The following is a 22,128-nucleotide window of genomic DNA, read 5'->3' on the forward strand; positions in this document are numbered from 1 at the left end:
TTCAAAGGATAACAATCAGTTGGAACTTTGTCTCGCTTCAGAAGAGAAATGTCAAAACATCGAGGAAAACCAGCGTGGCAGGACGAGTGTTTACAGACCTTCCTCCATCTACTCTGAAGGGAGTACAGAGGCATGTTGGGTCATTTTAATCAGTGGTGCTCAGGGATTTGCCCCATTTTTACCATTGTGAAGTAAGGAATCACTGAGGCTACATATATATATTATATATATATGTATATATTTGTGTCATATTAGGCTGCATTATTGTAGTACTTGACTAAAGTTACAGGGACGATTTATGCTGTTATTAAGATGAGGACCTTGGTTCTTAGATCTACTGAATATGAAGGTGTTGACAGAACGTGAAAAACTTTTACTTTACAAAATACTCACAAATGGAGTATATTTACTATTCATTATGATCTTATAATCGTTTATCTTCCACTCAAGACAACTGATTACACGGCTGATGCACGGTTTCTACTGTATATAACCCATTCTTTGAATGCATGCATGTAACAGGACACAAAAAAATTTATTTTTCTTGGCAGGAGTTTACCAGGAAACAGGTTTACTGGAAAAATATGAGGCGCAATTACGACCTCCTGTATTCGAGCGTTTCCTTATCAGAAAAACGTGAAAGATAAAACCATGCCAGTCATTAAAGTTAGTGGTCAATGATCCTCTAAAGATGTGGAAGAAAACAATTCACCTGCTGTTTTTCTTGTAAATAATTTCTCATGAATAAAAGAAAATAAAGGCAATTGGTGTGTTTTTGTTGTTTTATTCACAAAACAGCTACAACATAACAACAGTTGGCTTTTCTAGGGGAAAAACGTGACATTCTTGCTCGAGCTTTTATTCAAGTTCAACATTCACCATAGAAAGTGACTTTTTCTTGCCTCCACGTGAATCAATGTTACACAAAACAAACATTATGATTTAAAACAAAAAGAACAGGTACAATATTCCAGACTAAGATGGGATATCTTCAGATCTGTTCACACTTTGCAGCCTGGTCCGAGTGGGGCAGACAGGAAATTCTGACATGATAAAATGGGGGGGGGGGGAAAAAAAGGAGGATGTCACAACATTTCAAAAACCTTTGACTCTAGCGCTAAGGTTTTATTTGCGACTGGAAAGAAAGAAGCTCTGACTTTTCAGTACTTTAATCAGTCAGACCATCAAGGGGCCCCACTCGCCGTCTTCTGAATCTGCTCTTTGAGGATAAGGATGCTCTGCCGCTGCTCCGGCGGCAACATTGCGATCTGTTCTGGAGTCAACTGCAAGACCTGCATGATGAGGGCAGCCTGAAAGAGGAAAATGAAAATGTTGCTGAGGATGTTAAACGTGTTTTTCTGACCAACAAGCTGAACAGAACAGTCTAGAACAACAGTCTAATGATAGTGTTCGATAACACAGAAATCATACAGCTTTGCCAAAAGCGTTTATACTTTGCCAGCTATTGTTCCAGAATAACAATAGTTACTGTTCTCAGGTAAGGCAATCAATGATCAGGAATGCAGAAAGGAGGCTTTCAGCAAGCTGATAATAAAAACAGGTCATTTTACATGTTACCTGCATGTACCTGCAACTCGGTTGGTATAAAATACTTCAGAAGTAATTATACCGAGATATTTTTAACCGACTCATCATCCTGACTGATAAAAATGCAGCAGTGACAAAGAGTGACACTCACCTTCTCTTGATCCTGTGTGGAAACCTGATTCTGACCTGGACTGAAGCCTCCTCCTGATGGAGGAACCCCAGAAATACCAGCACCCTGCAGATCAAATACAGTGTTACTGTAAGATCACAGTTCTTCACCCATCAATGATTATCCAGACAGCACAGATTTCTCTTGTATTTTGCAGATTTTCGTGCTTTTGTAAAAGCTGCCTATGAAACAATTTAGAGCATTCTGACTCCCTGAATGCCCTGAAGTATAGATGAAAACATGGAAAAAAATTAAAATAAGAATGAAGTAACGCAAATCGTACAACTGATGTCATAACAATATCAAGACACACACACACACACACACACACACACACACACACGCACACACACACACACACACACACACACGCGGTCTTCTTTCGGTAGTTCCCTTTAAGGATCGCAACAGCAGATCTTCAATATCCATCTCACCCAGGCTTTAGCATCCTCCTCTGTCACTACATCCATGAACCTCCTGAGGAATTCATCTTTTTCTAGAAATCCTGTCCACTCTCCCTCCATTTGACATCTCAGCCCTGTCTCTTTAAGTTTGTCTCCAAAACGCTCCAAAAACCTGAGCTAACCCTCTGACTTCTAACCATGCCTATCCTGGCCAATTCCAGTTAAACCAAAACACACAGCTGACACAGACATGCAGAGATGCAAACGTACCGGTCTTGCAGGTGGCGGAGCATTCGGACCCATTGCATGAGGGACAGGGCCTTGCATTCCTGGTGCTATGGGAACCCTCTGACCCGTAACTGGAACACGAGCATCCATTGCCCTTGGATCACGGCCTGTGTAAGGACACATAATTAGATGAATTTACCCTCAAAGTACGAGACTTTCGCAAACTATGACGCCTCATAGGGGCAGGTACCTCTGGCTTCCATAGGGGGTCCCCGTGGCTCCATCATGGGGGCCGCCCTGGGGTCAACCATCATGTTCCGTGGTTCACCCATGGGTGGGCCTCTCATGTCCATTGGAGGCCTCATATCTGGAGGGGGTGCAACTCCCAACTGTGGCATGTGTACAGGCGGAACTTGGTGGGGGGGTGGAGGTCCCATGTAACCCCGGCTAAACGCACACAAAATAAGAGAAGTTAAACATTTTTAAAACTAACGCAGCACAAGTCATAGTTTTTAGACCATAAAGTGGTCTTTGATATAGTCTAGCATTAAAACTCAAACGATATTAAGCAAAGATTTTACTATATAGTAGTATTTCTGGTCAGTAGTAGAGTAGAGTAGGGCTTTATCATCAGAAAACCAGTCACAGGAAATTAGATGCATTTGTTAGTGAATCGTGAAAAAGAAACCAACAAAATATACATCTTTTAATTTATATTTTTCCACCTGGGGAATTATTAAAGCAGACGGCAGCAGACACAGTGAGCATCTCTGTTGACAAGCTGACACATCCATCTTCCATGTCCTGCTGTTTTGTGCAGCCAGAGACCAGACTTGCGTTTCAGTTGTTGTTTACCTTTCTTTAACATTACATTTCCCCCAAATCAGCCAGGACAAAATAAAGACTTTAGTCTTGCAACATCAATGACTGGAACAGACACTCCTAAAAGTCACACCCAAATGTATCGTTAAGGTAAAATGGGATGTCTTACTTGGGGTCTATGACCTCTCCAGTGACAGACAGCAGAGTTCCTCCTCTGGGGTCATTGGGACCATCTCCCAGCAGGCCTCTTGGGGGGATACCACCTGGTCCTTAGAGGAAGAATTCATAAATTTAACCACAACACACACACACACACACACACACACACACACTACAGATGATACACGAAACATCTGCCAGTTAATTAGTGAAAAGAAATGGAGATGTGTCATCATATCGAATGACTTTCAAAGCTGAAATTCCAGTTAAGAAGAACCACGCACACTCCTAAAAAGATGAGTGTTTGCTCAGAAGAAAAAAAACCTACACAGTTAGCTCAAACTGCACAAAGGCCACAGCAAACTGCCACAGAACAAGGTCACAACACACAGATACATCAGGGACACACACACACACACACAAAGAGGAGGAAGGGTAGAGCATTGTGGTCTCATCAGCATTAATATGCAGATCTAAAGATTTGAAAGCAAATTTATATAAACACAAAACAAGAAGAAGAAAAACTCTGCTCCCACACGTATACACAAAGCTTATTTGAGAGTGTTCGCCTACTTGTGTCTTCTAAGTCTGACATTATTTGGCCATGAAAGCATGGCGAACAGAGGCATGCATAGAAAAGATCAAGAACAATGGATGTCTCATATTCCATTTATACGGCGTTACAGCATTAAGGCAACAACCTATAATGATGCCATCAGTTAGCTCAGTGCAAATTAGGCTAATTTACTGCACTTAAGCAGAAATATATTCATCACAAATGAATAGATCTTTTTCTGTTGATCTGGGAAAGTTAACGTCTTCTGATTTACTCTAAGGAAAACGAATTTAGAAGAAACTGATAAGATAAAGATCATCTGGGCTCCTTGTCAGTGTAACGCTACTGTGTTTGTGCAGCAGAGCAGCACCAACTTCATTGTTTACAGTCCTCTCAGTGGCACTTGTAGAAGAGTGTCATGACAGCTAAGCAGATGGTATTCCAGATGTCAAGCAGTGCCAACTAGCAGAGGTGTGGACTCGAGTCACATGACTTGGACTCGAGTCAGACTCGAGTCATTAATTTTATGACTTTAGACTTGACTTGAAAAAATGTTCTATGACTTGGGACTTGACTTGGACTTGAACCGGTTTACTTGAAAAGACTTGATATTTTACCCCAAATATAAAATTTAACATGCATATTATATAGAGATTGAAAATGTGACGTCATTCACGGGTAGAACCGCAAAGGATTCTGGGAACTCGTGGCAAGCGGTACTAGCGCACGCAGGCTTTCAATTAAAATCAGTTATACAGCGATAAAAAGAAACACAAAAATGTCAAGAAGCTGTTGTATTATTAACTGCAATAGCCGGTCGCATGACAGCCACGAGAAGCTGACGGGTAGAGAGATCGGTTGTTATCGGATTACGTCGTTGAAGAGAAATTGTTCAAGCCATGTTTCCGAAGTAACAAAGACGCGACGGATGGCCTGGATCGCAGCCATTCAAAGACCAAATATAACGTCCCAGAACACTCCAGCTCACAGGTTAGTCTGCTCCAAGCATTTACACAAAGGTCAGTCTGCTGTTGTAGTTAATGCGTCATTTTTCTTAACATAATTGGTGATATAGGTTACAAGCAAGTCTGGCGCTGAACAGAAATTGTCGCGCTATGCTCCTTTATTTATTGTGCAGAAATAGTGAATTGTCCTGACACAATATTGTGTTTCGCTTCTGTTATTATGGTACACTGACAAAAAACATATACTTTTATTCACAGGATAAAACAGGTTTTTTGTATCACTAATTGCCCAGTACGATTACAGCATACAGTATTATTGTCACTGCTACATTTCTGTGATGGGTACCAGAAATTATTTCCACTACTAATTAATTACCGTTGAGCTCAAAGGTCCTATTAATAAACGGTTAAGGAATGTGTATTTATGACGACGATTTGTGAGACTGGTAAACTTATGATACGTACGATGGTCTTTCGTTCTACACGGTGCATTTCAAGGTCCTGCACCCATCCGTCGGTAAACTGTACCTGGGCTTGTTGCAGTGACCTGAAGTTACTAAACTTCATGAGTGTATGCACTCACTCCAAGAACCGTATAATTATAAATATGCATATAAATATGCTAAGATGAGATAGCTGACTTCATCTAACTAGCAAATGTTGTCCAGGCTACGTTGGTGATACAGTTTTTTTTTAATATGTATGATATTTTTGTCATGCGATTTTAAAGCTGGTCCTACAACCGCATCCAAGAATAACATGCAGCTTATCTCAGAACTGTCGGTGAAAATTATTCTTGGAGCTAGGTTTAATTGAGCTGCATTTTAAAGAGGTGCAATTTCACAATTTGTGTATATTTTCTAAGTTCACTATTTTGTCATGTGTTGAGAAAAACACAGATTTAAAAATTACATGGTCTAATATTTACATTTAGCATAACTGCAACATTATTTTTTCGTTTTGTTTTTTTTTTTTAAAGACTCGAAAGGACTTGAAATTCAAAGTTTCAGACTTGTGACTTGACTCGGACTTTTACACCAGTGACTTGAGACTCGACTCTGACTTGCCTGACATTACTTGAGACTTGACTTGAGACTTGAGGATAAAGACTTGAGACTTACTTGAGACTTGCAAAACAATGACTTGGTCCCACCTCTGCCAACTAGTTCCTCACATACAGCATTGTTAACTGTGAAGCTCTGTATACACGTATGTAATGTGTTTATATTATATAGAACAACAGCAACTGGTCATATATTCACCTTCAAACATGTCAAGATTATTGCTGGGCACCCGAGTAAGAGCAACGCCGTGTCTGCGCTGGTTTGAATGAGCAGTTCTCATATTTCGACTAAACCGTGCTTGATGTGTGAAGGGGGAGGTGCGCACACAAGGGTGCGCTTGTAATGTAATCCAGTTTAATTGTATTTAGAAATTTTCTAGTCTAACTGACCAAGTACAGCAGACTATGAATCATGCATAACTATATGTTAATAAAACACTTTATTCTATACATGTAAAGCTCTTTATCTACTTCACTTCTACAGCCGATGCATGCTTTTGGACCGTGCCTGGAGCACCCAGAGGCACAGAGAGGACATGCAACACAGAAAGGCCCCAGCTGGGGCTCGAATCGTCTCAAGCAGAATTTATGGTCTTGCAAAGGTGGCATGTATGCCGTCTGCTCCACTCCAGGTGCTGCCCCTTTGCCTGCAGTGAGCTCTGTTCTCAGATGGAGGCAGTGTACAAAGTATGTGCTACAACCGGTCTGAGGGTACTTGTATGTTTGAACTGAGCTCTGCGCTACATCTGACTGACCAACATTCAAGGAGCTGAAGTAAAACAGGTAGTTAAAACCAATGAAGAGTGTCCAAATCAACCATCGCCTGTGCTTATCATGCTTTATTTCCTGGATCTTTGAAGTTTTTTAAATTTCGTCATTCTCCCATTCTAGATCAACTCCACTATTGTTCCCTTCTCTATTACGCCCACTTGTCAGCCAATCAATATTCGCCAGTTGCTTACATCATCTGGTTCCAGAGACATGCAGTGAGGATTCTTGGAGGACTGCATGGAAGCGTGTCTCTTTGTATCGTTGGGATACAAATGGTGACATCACTCCAGTCACTCTCCAGTGCAGTAAAAGCTATAAACTACAGCACAGCCTGTTAAAAATGTGGATTTTTGGTTTGTTTTTTTAAACTGAACTGGCTTCAGCCTCACTTCATAAGCGATAAGTGATGCTGACAAACACAAACAAAAGCCAATCAAGAGAGTAGCAAAGCAGCTTCATTGTTATACCGTACCGTCCAGCTTGAAAGCAAAGCCAGCAATTTCATGTCATTATCAAGTGACTAAGCTGATCCTGGAGTAAAAAGAAGGCCAAGTAGTCTCTTTCCATTAGTGCAAATGACACGTGCCTTTTCAAATAATGAATGATGCTAACACAGAGAGCTCTCACTGTATGAGATATTTCACCGCTTTCATCTTTATCTTTAGCAACATCCATAAACCGTCTCTATCAATAATAAACATCTCACATCTGAACTCGTTACCCTTCAGGCTCAACTCTACAGAAACGAGTGGTAGCTCTGTAAAAGTCAGCAGTCAGTGAATATCATTTATTACAATTTTAGAAACACATCTCGTTTGATAATTAAAATCAAATCATTTTTGTCAGATATCTGCAAGCACACAGGTGTATGGATGAGAAACACCACGCCACTGGCTCGCTGACCCAAATTTACCCACACTGCCATAGCAACAGCGCCACGGCTAAAAATGTAACATAAATAGAGAAAATTAGAATAAGCGGGCCTTTTGGGAAGAAAAGAAAAATGTCCCGCCACCCCCTCAAAAACTAAGATCGCGCAAGTGTCGAGCAGGAGATCTCCTCTGACATCCATCAGTCTGGATCAACGGGAGCTCAAGTCTCCTTCCAACTTTGCCAAATCTCAAACAGCAGAATCTGCTGATCACTCTGTAATCGCCCAAATAAAGTAGTGACTGAAAGGTTTTAACTTCATTTGTATTCTGTTAAATTTCGAACAGAGAAGCAGAAAAACGAAGGAGACATATAAAACTAGCTAAAAACATGTCGAGGACAAGAAGTACAGAAGAAGCTGCAGTTCTGTGGAAATCAGATAACACCCTTTAGGATTCAAGGTCTTACTCTGTAGCCATTACCTGGCCGTGTACCCTGTCTGACCAGTGTTTAGATCCAAACTCAGATGACCCGCCTTGCAATTACACCTGAACTTGTACCGCTATCTGATATTCCCGTGTTACTGTTGTTCCTACAACATCATGATTAATGTTGCTCGAGGACTACAAATATAAATTCCCCATTACACTGCCGTGACGTCATTAGTTTAAGTTAGGCTTCCAGGAAGCAGACAAAAAGAATAAAAAAAACAATTCACATAATGTGGGCGGGGTGTGTCACAAAGCTGTCAACTAGGATTTGTTGACACATTTGTCTTCAGGGGTTTCTGCAGATTTTTATAGTTAGTGAAAATGTAACCCAAACAACTTTTACTGAAACTTTCAGCACTGTTCTGGTGCCTAAAAGTAACCAAACTACAACAGAGAGAGAGAGATTAAATAAATAAATAAATATAATAACTCATAAAAAATTCAAACAGCACATAAACCCAGGTATCCCAAGTGAGATGGATCCACTGATCCGCCCCAGTCTCCTCTTTACACGTACAATGTTGCATTTTACACTTTGAAGCGGCTGTGATGACGATCCTGGAACAACATTAATTACATGGTTGTAGGAACAATAAACTGGGACGTCAGATGCACCTGCAGGTCACTATGAGGCGGTCTAAACTTCCTTTTGTATCACATAAACGCTCCATGAAATCGCATCAGTACTCCTTGTCATGATATCCATCAATCTCCCCCGTGCAGGCTGACAAGTAGGCTGAAGGCTGAACACCTGCACCATCTGCACAAACTGGCTCCAGCTGCTATCTGGAGCTGATCAGCCCAACTGTGCATATCTTTACAACAACAAAAAACTAAACATTGATTGTACTCATGACCTGGTATATTCCTGTGTAGCTGTGGTAGTGCTCTGAGATTGTAATAATTATATACACAGACTTATGAACTTCTCTAAAGGCTGCATGTGTGATGAGTCATTTTTATTTACAGCGGAAATGCTGTCAAAAATATATGCTGTATATTTGAAAAGTGTCACTGCTTAGCAGGGCTGCGACCTGACTGGAGAACCGAGGAGGTACAGTGATACCTTGAGGCCGCTCGATAGCAGCTTGACCAGACGATCCTGTGGGAGAATGCTGAAGGTTTCCTGAGCCAGCATTAAAGTGAGAAGAACAGGAGACAAGACTCAAGAGGGCAAAGCACCATTTTAGCACGCTCGTGAAATCATCTCATGCACAAATAAAGGTACAGAAGGGTGAAGAAGAGGGAACTTTTACAAAATCATCAAGATGGCATACATCCAAGATTTAAGATAAAACACAAAAAGAGAAGACGATAACGAGGACACATGGCGTATATCGTTGTGGATAAACCTCCACTATTTATATGACTGTGGTGACACCTGCTGATCCAAATGAGCCATGACACGTGCAAAGTTTGGACGCAAGTGGATTCTGTAAGTATTCGGATCCCCTTCCTTTTTTGCAAGAAATTGTCATGTAGATTTAATCTTCCACTAGAGTTGCATGGAACTGCATTTAAAAGGACTCCATCAGCATGAAGGAAAAGATTTTCTGGTCTGATGAGACAAAACCTGAACTCTCTGGGCGGAAATGCAAACTGATTGTTGGGTTCGTGGTCACCTCAAATAATGAGGCTCTTCTTGTTGTGTTACACAGAAGAAACCCCTGTTTTCAATCAATGCCTTGGAACAATTTTATCACAGTGGTCTATAGAGAGTTAAATCGACCTCATGTCTTATCTTTTTTTCCCCTCATCCTAGCAAACAGTTTGGATTTCAGGATCCAGTAAAAACAGGTGTGCCTTTCTAATCCATGCTATAGATGGACTTCAAATCAAGTTCTAGACGCAGGCCACATGTAAATGTGTTTGGGTGCTGTCAAAAGCATGTAAACACAACACAGTTTTGGCTGCCCCACTTCAGAAGGTGGGAAAAAAGTCCTCACTGTGCAGTTTCACAATTTTTAGATTTTGTAGATATTTTTGAATTTGGTGAATTGCTATTAACAAAAAAAAACATGGCCAGCATTTCACAATCAACAAACTCAGCCTAAAGTTAACTCCAGTTTATATTTTGCCCTTGGTCGTGCATGCTCTATCTGTGGTGGCTCTAAGCCCCACCAGCGGTCCCTGCCCCAGAGTTTGTGGGCCACAAACTTTGGCCAGTGAGAACCTGTTGGACACTTCATGTGTAAATAAACGTAAATGTCCTTTTTTTAATTAATGTAAATAAAAAAGGTAAGACCACAGTCTCTGACATCACGTGCCAAAAACTCTGCGCATCAATGAAACAAAGGAAGGCATTTCCCAAAGGTCACTTTCAGACCAAAAACTGTGTTTGCATGTGGACGAAGGCCAAAACACATGAAAACGAACCACTTTAAAAAACACAGAAAAAGACACACCTCAAGAATAATTAAAGCAAATAAGACGCACAGAATCTGGGAACCCATCAGCTAATGTCTGGGGTCAATGTTTCAGGCTTCCGGATTAGCCAGCTGATCTCGAGATAACAGATATCCAGGCCACGACTTCCCATTACATGTGCTGGCTGTGTCAGATTATGAATGGAGATGAATTTTAAAAAGCAAATATAAGGCTAAATCATCATGAGGCACACAGAGTGCTCCTCTGAATCCTGAACCAATCTACTCACCACATGGAGTGGTGACTGAACAAAAACCCTCTAATAACAACTGGACACCAGAAAGCTTTGGGTACCAAAATTCTTCACATTCTACGTATTCACATGTGGATGTGTGGTAATAGTAATTACCGGCTACAGTATGACTGCCACAGTAATCATGCGATAACTAATATAAACGACAGATCTCAGCTTTTGAGATTACCGTTTTACAAAGACCAATCTAGAAATAATGCTAATTGTATCCACTTTAAATTAAAATGTATGCAAAAACAGAAAGGGGGTAAATACTTTTTGAATCCACTTTTGTCTAATTGGAAACACTGCACTGAAAAACTGCTTTTCAATTACTGCTGTCTACCGACAAACATTAGCATTATTGGTGATTGTTTTATACGCCAAAGAAAACAGCTAATAAAATATGACAGGTTTTCAAATTTAAGACATGCCTTCATGCAGCTTATTCATTTACATGCTTGGAACATTTGTAACAATTCTAGATTATCGAATGTTTAATGATTTTATAAAGTTAATGTCTTAGAGATAGATACCTGCCCTGTATTTATGGTTTGTTTGTGTAACTTTATACTACAAGTGGCCAGAGTCACACTACCACAACCAATTTCACAACTTTTGCCATTTCAAGCGTGCATGTGGTCTGATGATTACCTGGAGGTCCAACTGGTCCCGGTCCAGGCCCAGGTCCTGGTACAGGCATGGGTCCAGGGACAACTCCCATGTTAGGGGGCTGCATCATCTGGGGCGCTCCATTGACATGCATTCCAGGCTGAGGACATAACAAAATAAAAATGATTAAGAAATGAATGGAAATAATATCTCCTGAAACTGTATCTATAAAGAAGAGAACATATGGTGCTTGATCCCCTCATTGAGGACAAAAACATGTTAAGTGACATTTATGTTACATTTCTGTCTGCATGTTTGCTCCATTTCAAAGTCGTTTGAGATGGAGCTGGAACTCCTGCCAGCTCTGGACAAACCTTGTAGCAAAACATCCAATCTACAAGCAGTAGCATTGCCATCAGGCACTGCTTACAGCAGGGGTGTCAAACTCATTTTAGTTAATGGGCCATGTTCACACTGTTTGACAACAAATGGGCCGGACCTCCTCTCCTACAGCACAACGTATAGTCACATTTATTGATATTGGTGTTTTCAGAGTTAGACTGCTGCTATTAAAATTTACAGCTCACAGTGGATCTACAAAGGAACAACAACTTTACATGTACCTTTCTATAATTCCACCCTGACCACACCGACACAGGTATTTTATAAAAACGTAGCTTTTTCTATGCGCTTTGGGCGTTTCCCCACACAGAGCCATTTTAGGTCACTGAAAAATTAACAAATCTCAAACAAATCTCAGTTTCTGCGTAAACAAGGAAACCAAAAATCTTCTCTTGCACCGTCAAAGGTGTGTGCCTTTATCTCCTTTTTGGTATCATAATCTACCCTGTGTTATTGTTGCCCCAAGGCATCTGATTGGCCAACATTTCTACACGGTTAATGGTTATATCGCCGTCTGCTGCTTGACAGTAATGGACACTGGTTTTGTTTTGTTTTTTTCAATACAGCGCTTGTGTGGATGTGACTTTCTTTTTAAACCAAAGCAGAAAATTCTTGTTCTAAAATGTATTAATGGACTAACCCACAAACTGCCATGCCACATGGTGGTGCAGACGTTGCCACGGTTGCCTCACAACAATAAGATTCTTGGTTCAAACCTTCAAGTCATCTGGGGCCTTTCTGTGTGGAGTTTCTGTGTTCTCCCTGCACGGTTTCTCTTGTTTCCTCCCACATCCCCTCATATAACCTCCTGTGTCCTTTTCCTAATCACCTTTCTCTAACCTCGGTGAAAACGCTACGAGGTGTGAAGGGGAAGTTATAAGGACTTAGAAATAGAGAAGCGTGGTGCTCAGAGAATCCAAATGCACATACATTAGGCTCTTTAACAATGTGATGGTGCAGTGTTGAAACTACAATGTCCAAAAGATGTATTAAAAATGCACATTTTACTTCACCCCAGAGTGTTCTTATATTGTTGAAGAAGAACCACTGGGAAAAAACATCATATCATTACAGGTGCTGGAACTTTAAAGCCTATAAAATGAAAAGCATCTTATTTTCTTATTTTTCCTACTGGAGACTGATCCAACTCATCCCCTCCTCCTTGTTTAGGATTTCTATGAAATTCCCTGTATCCAGCACTTATCCAAGGTGGCTCTAAGAGAAAATTCATTGATGATAATCCTAAAAGCTGGCAAAACAACAAATGCACTGAGATCAATTAATGCAGCGTATGATCAGGATTTAGAGAACATATAAATCTGCACTTCTCATGCAAACCAACTCCTATTCACAGACAACCAGTGGGTTTAACAGAAAAATTAAAAACATATCATCAGGTTATGGAAATGGAAAATGCACTTACAAATAACATTTGCATGATCAGGCCTACTTTATCAGTTATGTTGATCGTTTTTCAGGAACGCTCAGATGGTCCTTCGCTATGACTTATGAGATAAAATTTATCTACTTTCCTTTCATAAAGGTTGCTTCAGCGTATGATCTACTAAAGGGGGTAATAAAAGAAGCACTGAAGCCGTTCCTTATCATTTTGAGAATTCGGATCACCACGGACTACGTTCCTCAGTTTGGAAACTTCATAAGCAAAATGAATTGTATCGTAGGTTAACTGATGATTCTAAACTGGCTGTAGGTGTTAGTGTGAGCGTGAATTATGGTCTTTCTGTGTTAGCCCGGTAATAGACTTGGTGCGTGTCCGGGATGTACCCGGCCTATCACCCACTCTCAGCTGGGACAGACTTAAACACCTCAAGCAAACTACTTGTTGAGATCTAGAAATATTTTAAACTTTTCACCCCGCACATTTTAACACTTCCTGAAGCCAGACCAGGACTTTTGGTGGGCCAGACTTTGTGATCCTTTCACCAGTATTTATTCACTCCATGGTAAATTAACTGGTTCATATACAATGCTTTTCTAGGCAAAGCACTTTATACAACATGCCTTATTTGCCCATTCATACAAGCACTTTTTCAACACCTAATTGCTTTCTATCTAACATTCACACATTCATACATCAATGAATGCATCAGAGACCAACTTGTGGCTCAGTATCTTGCCAGAGGATACTAGCCATGCAGGCTGGAGACTGGAGAAACCAGACTGAACTTCTAACCTTTTGATTAGTAGATGACCTGCTCTACCTCCTGGGCTACAGCCATCCCAGCAACCCTTGCATGCGTGCACATTTTTCAGGACACACAATGGGAACATTTTGTTGAAGAGAATACACAGTAATATGACAAAAGATATGTTCTGCTTACCACAGGTTGAGACACGGGCATGGTCGGCTGTGTAGGTGGAGAAGTGACTGTCGGTGCTCCTCCGCCCTGTCCACTGGGAATCAGAGGCTGGACTGTTGTTTGACGATGGAGCATTTTCTATACAAGGAGTGAGGGGAACATAAAAAAAAAAATACTGCTTGCTTTGGCTTTAAAATGCAGGACAGAATAAACATTTACTGAGTCGAGAACAACTGTCTTCTGACTGTGACTCATCTCTTCATTCTCACCAAGGCTATCTCAGGATCAACAATCCGCATGACCACTTGGGCCTGCAGCAGAGCGTAGGCCAGCTGAGGGTTCTGCAGCAGCATGTTCCGTGCCTCCTGAGGACTGTTCTGCACACACAGCTGGAGGGAGAGAGAGAAAAACATTTTTTTGAAACCAAAGGGATCTGATTTTAGAAACTACTAGAAAAATCTCTGACTACATCCTAAAAGACTTAAAAAACAAACAAACAAAGAAAAAACACTCTAGTTTTTAATCCCACCACCACTTTTTACTACCCACTCATGACTCAGACATAACTCCCTAACAAACAGGCATTAGACCACAATCTGCAGAAATACCACTACTATTAAATCTGGAGCCACTGACTCCAATCAGCATCTGGAGCATTCCTACTGACACAAGCTTTTGGTGAAACAAATGACTTTCTGAGTAAAGCAAAAGACGTCTGCAGTGTGGCGTTTCTTTGGGCTTAATGAAGCAGACTACCAGCTGTACAAAGACGAGGCTTCACTGGCAGAGCTGAGAGTGGCAGGCTGCACAGCACAGCCTCTGTTAATGAAAGGGAAGGTGGAGCATCTGCATACAGTTAAGCTGGAGGTGATTCAGACTGTGTGAAACATTTGTCACCATCCTTACTACTGACAATTAAAAAAAAAGAAAAAAAAAGAGTAAGGAGCCTCATACATACAGTTTTAGATGATGTCATTTGGGAAAACTAATTTTTTACTTTAAAAGACTCACTGTTGTTTCATGCATTTATTAAACGCTCAAACGCGAGAGGTTTTATTAAATTTGGCTGTGTACAGGAGACCATAACGTTTTACATAGAGCTGAACATAAAGTCATCAAATTAATTCTTAAATGCACCACAGACTACCCATTTGGCAGATGATTCTACTATTGATAAGTTCACCTCTCACCGAGAGTACAGTAAAGAAACCTCAATCTCCTCTCTGGAGATGGTTATAAGTGTATATGGGGGGGGGGGGGGGGGGGACACACCCTACCTTCATTTGTTTCATGAGTTCAAACATCTGCTCAGGTGGCAGACTGGCTACTGCTCTGCTGATGGACTCTGGGGCCTCCTCTGGCTGGATGCTGTCTCCATAAGGAGACTCAATAATGGGGGCTCCTGTTCCCAAACCTGTGCAAGACAAAAATAGCTTGGGTATTGAAACAGATTATGACCAGAAGCTTACCTAAACAAACTCGAGAGGAAATTAAAAACTTACTTTTCAGCTCTTCCTTGTTCTTCTCACTGGCTGCGTTGTCAACACGGAGAGCCCGACCACTAAACTCTCTCCCATTCAAGTTTCGCATGGCACTGAGGGCAGTCTCCTGGTCTTGGTATTCACAGAAACCATATCCCTTTGGCTTTCCTGTCTCCCTGTCATACACTAACCTGAGTACAAGAAAAGGGAACAATCCACATTTAAGACTGTCTAAAAGGACTTATTAAAACCCTATAAAACATCTTAGTTCAGAGAGGACCAGGTCTAGCGCGTTCCTTCACTCACCTGAAACTGACAACAAGTCCGACTTCAGAGAAGATGTCTTTCAGCTGTTCTTCTGTGGCTTCATACGGAATATTTCCCACTAAAACAATTAATACACACAATATTTAGTGTTAGTATGACAATAAACAGAAGAAGGATTTGTAATTCGAGGCTCCTTTGCTTGCTATTTCTTTTTAACTTTCCCTCGCGCGGTGTTCAGCTAACAGCAACACTAGCCTGACATCCATGTTAGCAAGTTTTGATTCACAACCCGCTTCCTTACATTCTTCCTGAGCACCCAGAGGATAAACTTACCCAAACACAGCGACCTAAAAGCAACAAACTTACCGAACACCGATCGTAGTGACCGGTCAACGGCTGGGTCTCTATTCGCGGCTGCAGCTGCGGCCGCAGCAGCGGCGTTGGCAACAGATACGTTCGCCATTTTGGGGACAGAATTTAATGTTACACCGGAAACTAGAAGGAGACAACATCCGTTCATAAAAAAAAAAAAGAAAGAAAAAAAGGGGGGCAGGGCGGTGGGTGGGGGAAAGGCCAAATTAAAATCCCAGCAGCGCAACCATTCCTAACGTATTGAAAAAGGTTTTTATTTATAAGTATTAGCACTTGTTTGTAGGCAAAGAAGGAGGTTTGGTGAGTGATTCTTAAAAACTGCTTACTTTATAACGGTTGAGGGTTATTATAGGACTGTTGATAGTAAACTGGCAACACCTGGCTAACTGAATAGCGAGGCTTTATTGTCAGCGATTATTAATTATTATTTGTTCAACTATTTTATTTTGTTTTATTTCCATTTTATTTTATGTAGTAAAACTGTCGTAACGTATAATTTCTGGTGCACCTGGATAATCACACACCTGTTGCCATTATTAATTGTTATTATTAATTAATGGGTTACAGTAAGAGAATGCAAAAGCAGCCTTAGATACTTTAAACTGTTGAATATTATTTTTATCCTGTTATTTCATTAATTAAAAAGTATAATTAAAATAGTAATAAGTGCAACAACCCAGAGAAAAACAAAACTCCCAGCGTGGGAGACAAGCCATTGTTGTTGGGGGGAGGGGTAAACTACCCAAACCTACCTGCCTCTGTGTGAAAAAGGTACTGCACTTCCTGTGAAATCATGAATGAACTGTAAATAGCCACAATTTTTTTTTAAACCTGAGTTCAATTACACTAGTTCACACACAGTCCTTATTACTCCCAGACCTGTTGAATGAAGAAGTCACTTATATAGAAGCTGTCTGATAAAGCGAAAGAAGCTAAAGGATCTCAAAAAGCAACACATCATGCCACAATCTAAAGAAACTCAAGAACTGAAGGGAAACAAAGTCATTGGCATCTATTACAAAGATGTTGCAAACTAGTTTCTAGGGATTCAGGATCCAGCAAACTACAGTGACAGCCATTACCCACAAATGGAGACAACTTGGAACAGTGGTGAACCTTAACCAGAGCAACCTACCAAATTTACTCCAAGAGCACATTGTTGACTCATCCCAGAGATCACAAAAGAACCCAGAAAAACATGTAAAGAATTGCAGGCATCACTTGCCTCAGTTAAGGTCGGTGTTCATGATTCAACAATAGGAAAGACCATTAATGACCAAAAAGAACACAAAGGCTGCCAAAAGACAACAAAAGTTGAACTTTTTTGGTGCTGTTAAAGTGATGGTCTGGAGCCACTTTGCTGCTTCAGGATGCTGTAATTGATGGAGCCATGAATTCATCTCTGTAACAGAAAATCCTGAAGGAAAATGTCCTGCAGTCGGTTTGTGCCCTGAACCTCAAGCACACCTCCACCTCTGAGTGGCTCAAAAAAAAAGAAGCTAAATTAAGATTTTGAAGTCACCTTATCAAGGTCTGGCTATCCAATCACATTGAGATGCTTTGACATGACTGTGAACAGCCCAGTAATGCTCAAAACTCCAGTGTCACTGAATTAAAACAATTCTGCAAATAAGATAGGGCCAAAATTCCTCCACAGCGATGTAAAAGACTCATCGCCAGTTATTGCAAATGCTTGATTGCAGTTGTTGCTGTCAAGTGGTTTAACAAGCAATTACTTTTCACGTAGGGCCACTTAGGTTTGGATAGCTTTTTTTTAAAATACATGAAATCATCATTAAATGTCTGTATTTACTCAGGTTATCTTTGTCTAATTTTAAAATTTGTTTGATGATTTAAAACCTGTAAGTGTGGGAAATATGGAAAAACTTTCATAGTTGCTCTTCTGCATACCTGGATTGTAATGAGTGGTTATTTGAGTTGCTGTTGCCTTCCTATCAGCCTAATGCTGCCGGGTCACTCTCCTGTGACGTCTGGCATCAACATCACTTAGAGAACTGCCACTCACTGGGTATTTCCTCTCTATTGGATCATTCTCTGTAAACTCTGTAGATATATTCTGTGGAAAAATCCCAGTGGATTAGCAGTTTCTGAAGGAAAAGCCTGTCTGGCACCAACAACCAGAGTGTCAGAGTTACAATCAGAGTCACTTAAAGCACTTTACTTCCCCATTCTGATACTTTGTTTGAACTTCAGCAGGTTGTTTTGATTTGCAAAGAGTTGGTGTCATATGATTTGCCAGTTAAATATTTGTGTTAACGAACAGCTGAAACGTTGTACCTAATGATGTGAGTGGAAGTCTAATGAAGTCTAGAAGTTTCTTTTCATATGGGCTGTCATTTAATGTCAAACCATGGTCTCACAGTTCTACTTAAATTACTATTTTTGATATTGTTCTTCCGCATCGTCCTACTTCTTCCTCCTTTACGTCACATTGCTTTCACCAGTTATTGGTATCAACCTTCAGCTCTCGCTTGCTTTCTGAGTCCTCTAAACTGTCTTGTTGCAGTTTAATTACCTCAGAAAAATTTTGCGTTGTGTTTGATAAATGACGTCTGTGCTGTATTGATATCTACTTCTGCCTCGTGTTATTAGAAGTTATGCATTGCATGCGAATCACTGTGGAAAAATGTGTTTAGGGAGTGATCGCATGTTTATCATTTTGAAATACAGTTAAATAGGATCTGCAAATTGTGTCTAAGTAGGTGAAACTTGTTTTGCCAAAAGGATGATTGATTCAGTTTAGGACACTGAAAATATGGTCTTGAGAAATGGGAGTTAATGGGAGTTTTTGTAGGTATGTGTTTGCAGAATCACAATACTAATTACTAAATTAATGCTGTTAAAAGATAACAATAAGATAAAATATACTATATTTATCTCAGGTGTGGGAAATTCTTTTGTTACACCACTTCAATAATAAAAACAGCAACAATGATAATAGCATTAAAAATTATAATAATTAAGCATTTCAGAATCAACAAAGCAAAAGTAAAATTCTAAAATTCAGTAAATAAAGTTTTGTTACCACATAGGATTCAAATAAAATGTCTAAATGAGCATACAGAACATTCAGATGATTTTCTGCTTTACACGTGTTGTACTGTAGTTATTGCCTGCGGTATGAAGGGTTTTCCGTTTCTGTCCTCGTGGCAGCAGAGCTGAATTGGTCTGGTAGAGAAGGTTCTCCAGTAAGTCTTGTAGAGGGTGGTTAGAATTATCCCAGATAGAAAGCAGTTTGTTAAGTGACCTCCTGTCCACCGCAGTTTTAGAAGTGTCCACCTTCCAGCCAGTGCCTGCTCACCCTCTTCTTGTATACAGCCTCTTCTAGTTCAGCCTGTTGTCGATGTGTTACTTGTAGTCGTCCACCACGCCAACATCTTACCCCAGGATAGACACAGGCCATGTAGTCTTCATCTTCCTTCTGAAGTTGATCCCCAGCTTTCTGCTGTTATTTACATTTAGAAACATGATTCTTGTTAGACCACGGCACAAAACCATCCACTAGTGGTGTGTAGCTTCCTCTTGCCCATCACTTATTCATCCAGACACTGCAGAATCATATTTCTGTTGGGCCTTTTGGGGCCTTAAAAAGAAAATTTACAGGTAGCCTTTCAAACCAGTATTTTTCACCATTAGAGTGTAAATAATCTCACACCAACAAGAAACTTACACACTCAACTCGGTCATATCACGGCCAACAAGTGGACACATTAGGCCAGAATGACAGACGTATAGAAGATCTACCTATTTTCAAAGAGTAACAGGACAACCTGTTAGTCTTTAGACAGGTTGTCCTGTTACCCTTGCTTCATATATGCTTTTTTGCCATTCAGAGAATATCGCTATGTATTTTTAAGTGGAGTCCAGCCTGAAGTTTGTATATTTGCAAAGTTTTAGAAGTATAGAGTAAGTGTACATTAGTTTCATTTTAATAATTTATCAGCATAGTAACCTACCTACTGCAGAGGCTTCCACTCAGTTTCGAAGCAGAAAAGTATTCCTGGTTCCACTGGGGCTCGAACCCAGGACCTTCTGCGTGTAAAGCAGACGTGATAACCGCTACACTATGGAACCAGCTGATTGTCCTTTCCGAAGTGTAGCATAATAAAGAATACGCGATACATCTAACGTGGCTAATAATTGCTTGTTTTTCCAATATGATGAAGGAAAGCCGCTTCGAGAGTCCGCTGGTATTCGCTGCTCTTTCAAGCGGTTCCCTGTGCTTCGCTGCTTTTTAGACAAAGTGACGATGAGTGTCAGTCTCTCCCAGTAAGTCATCTCGCTTGGATACTAACCTAACTACGTCCTAATCTAACCTAGCTGCTGCTGTTTTTAGTTCCAGCGCCAGTGGAGCCCCCCTTTTCTTTTTGCTTGTTTGACCGATCACACGTTATGGTAGCTAGCACCGAGGTGCTACTTGTGAGCTGGAAATAATCGAGCGGGGCGAGTCGCCTCCATTTGTCCGTGTGTCCAGCCTTCCGACTGCATGAACTAACAACATACCAAGTCAGGATTAGCGTTTCTAGCTTAGGAAGCACTCTTGGCTTATCCGGCTAGCATGGCTCAAGTGTGTTTGTTGCTCAAACATGTGATTCCAGTCTTGAAAACCTCTTTTGCCACATAGCTGAACACTGTAACTGTACTTCAGTGTATTGTGAAAAGAGGAAGCAGGCACGATGTTAGATCAAAGACTAACTGATAGCCAGACACACTGAAAGTTATTATTTACCTTGGCCATGTGTTAAAAACACACATTTAATGCTGTAATATTTACACTACTTAGCAGGTTTAATCATTACACATGGCTGTATGTGACATTTAGACAAGCAGAATAACGAGGCAGAGAGCAGCAACAAGCAGGGTATTTAAACATGTCCAGCAGAAGCAGTCTAGCTTTTTTAACGCTGTCCTGCTTATCTGTATCTGTTGTATCTATTGTGCATTATTCATCTCAAGAGCTCCAGAGGTGCCCATCAGAGGGTTCAAATATAAATTCCTAAGCGCTCTCATCCTCTTGCTAAATTGTGATAAGTGTGTTTGCTGCTGATTGGTGAGGCTCCTCAATCAGGCTTCTGTTCAAATGGCCGGTCCCTCCTGTTTTTTTATGCTCCTGTGGGGTCTGAAATATGTATTCATATTTATGTTCTTTGCAATGACTTGATCTTCAATCATGCACACTATAAGTTATTTGTTCCAGAGGTTTTCCTTTCGCTGGCCTCTTGAAATCGCCTCAGCATCTCATTCTTCCATTTTTAGCTGTTTTGACTCCAGCTTTCTTCGGTGCCAATGAGGGAAGGGGAGTCAGGCTGGCTGAACAACGTGGGGATGACAGCTGCGTCTGTTTATCATGTGGGGTACAATAGCACACCTTGAGAGCCAGCCAGAGCTTGTATTCTCACTGATCCAACACAGCAGGCCAGAATTAATCATATAGATTCATATGTGGGCAGGATCAAAATGCAAGACATGCTAGATCTGTGCCACAGACTTCATTTGACCAAATGGTATCTGTGTATGACGCTAGACAGGCCATACAGTATCACAAAGTAAACTTGGAAGTTAAAAGTTAAATTGCTAAGGAGATATTTTAAATTATTTTGTTAAAAACACTGAAAAGCTTAAATTGCTTACATTTTCTGCTCAGTTCCCTGAATCCCAGTGTATTATCTTTGTCTGATAGAAACTTAAAGTATGACACAAAACTCAAATAAGATAGCAGAATTACCTTTCATAAAAGAACTTTTTATTAAAAATTGTTTTTTTATGTTTAAACTCTCTTGTAAAGTAAATAGAGTTATTCATCTAAACACCTTGTAGCCTAGACTATTTAACAGTTTTTAAATAGTCATTTTCAAACAATTTCAGTCTTATAAATATTAATTTTCTACACAATTTCCTACCTGACCTCTTTACAATGAGCAGGGTTTTTTTTAAAGTATGTATGTAA

At 40.5% G+C, this 22,128-nt stretch overlaps 2 protein-coding genes and 1 non-coding gene across 6 annotated transcripts in view; 1 reads left to right on the top strand and 2 right to left on the bottom strand.

Moving 5' to 3' along the window:
- Window positions 1-764: 764 nt before the first annotated feature.
- On the bottom strand, window positions 765-16,287 carry cstf2 (cleavage stimulation factor, 3' pre-RNA, subunit 2). 3 transcript variants are annotated; one of them, XM_085428158.1, is made up of 14 exons: window positions 16,155-16,287; window positions 15,828-15,906; window positions 15,543-15,712; window positions 15,318-15,454; window positions 14,310-14,429; window positions 14,062-14,178; window positions 11,360-11,477; window positions 9,113-9,172; window positions 3,341-3,440; window positions 2,600-2,796; window positions 2,392-2,516; window positions 1,700-1,783; window positions 1,168-1,310; window positions 765-1,043 (listed from the first exon to the last, which is right to left on the bottom strand). In XM_085428158.1, exons 1-13 carry the CDS (start codon window positions 16,249-16,251, stop codon window positions 1,185-1,187), a joined length of 1,530 nt encoding a protein of 509 aa, XP_085284284.1. In that variant the 5' UTR covers window positions 16,252-16,287; the 3' UTR covers window positions 765-1,043; window positions 1,168-1,184. The 3 variants fall into 3 exon arrangements, with proteins under 3 accessions (XP_085284284.1, XP_085284276.1, XP_085284293.1); XM_085428150.1 differs by having other exon boundaries at window positions 765-1,310; XM_085428167.1 differs by lacking the exon at window positions 9,113-9,172 and having other exon boundaries at window positions 765-1,310.
- A 3,895-nt stretch (window positions 16,288-20,182) lies between these two features.
- Window positions 20,183-20,255, bottom strand: trnav-uac (transfer RNA valine (anticodon UAC)). Its single transcript has one exon. It is a non-coding gene; the product is annotated as a tRNA-Val (tRNA).
- Window positions 20,256-20,340: 85 nt separating this feature from the next.
- bcorl1 (BCL6 corepressor-like 1) overlaps window positions 20,341-22,128 on the top strand; it is a 30,536-nt gene continuing 28,748 nt past the window's right edge. The window contains exon 1 of one of the 2 annotated variants that reach the window (XM_085428254.1): window positions 20,341-20,450. The gene's annotated coding sequence lies outside the window, so the exon portion shown is untranslated. The remainder of the gene's footprint in view (window positions 20,451-22,128) is intronic. The other variant, XM_085428271.1, reaches the window with a different exon arrangement.

Source organism: Rhamphochromis longiceps, linkage group LG2, assembly GCF_057381845.1.
Source record: "Rhamphochromis longiceps isolate RC_006_pf linkage group LG2, R_longiceps_female_GT1.1, whole genome shotgun sequence".
NCBI classification, from domain to species: Eukaryota; Metazoa; Chordata; class Actinopteri; order Cichliformes; family Cichlidae; genus Rhamphochromis; species Rhamphochromis longiceps.

Coding starts and splice junctions, on each gene's coding strand:
- cstf2 (XM_085428158.1), bottom strand. CDS start 16,251: ATGGCGAACGTATCTGTTGCCAACGCCGCTGCTGCGGCCGCAGCTGCA. Junction 14,430..15,317: donor AACTCATGAAACAAATGAAG/GTAGGGTGTGTC, acceptor CTCTCCCTCCAG/CTGTGTGTGCAGAACAGTCC. Junction 14,179..14,309: donor TTGATCCTGAGATAGCCTTG/GTGAGAATGAAG, acceptor CTCCTTGTATAG/AAAATGCTCCATCGTCAAAC.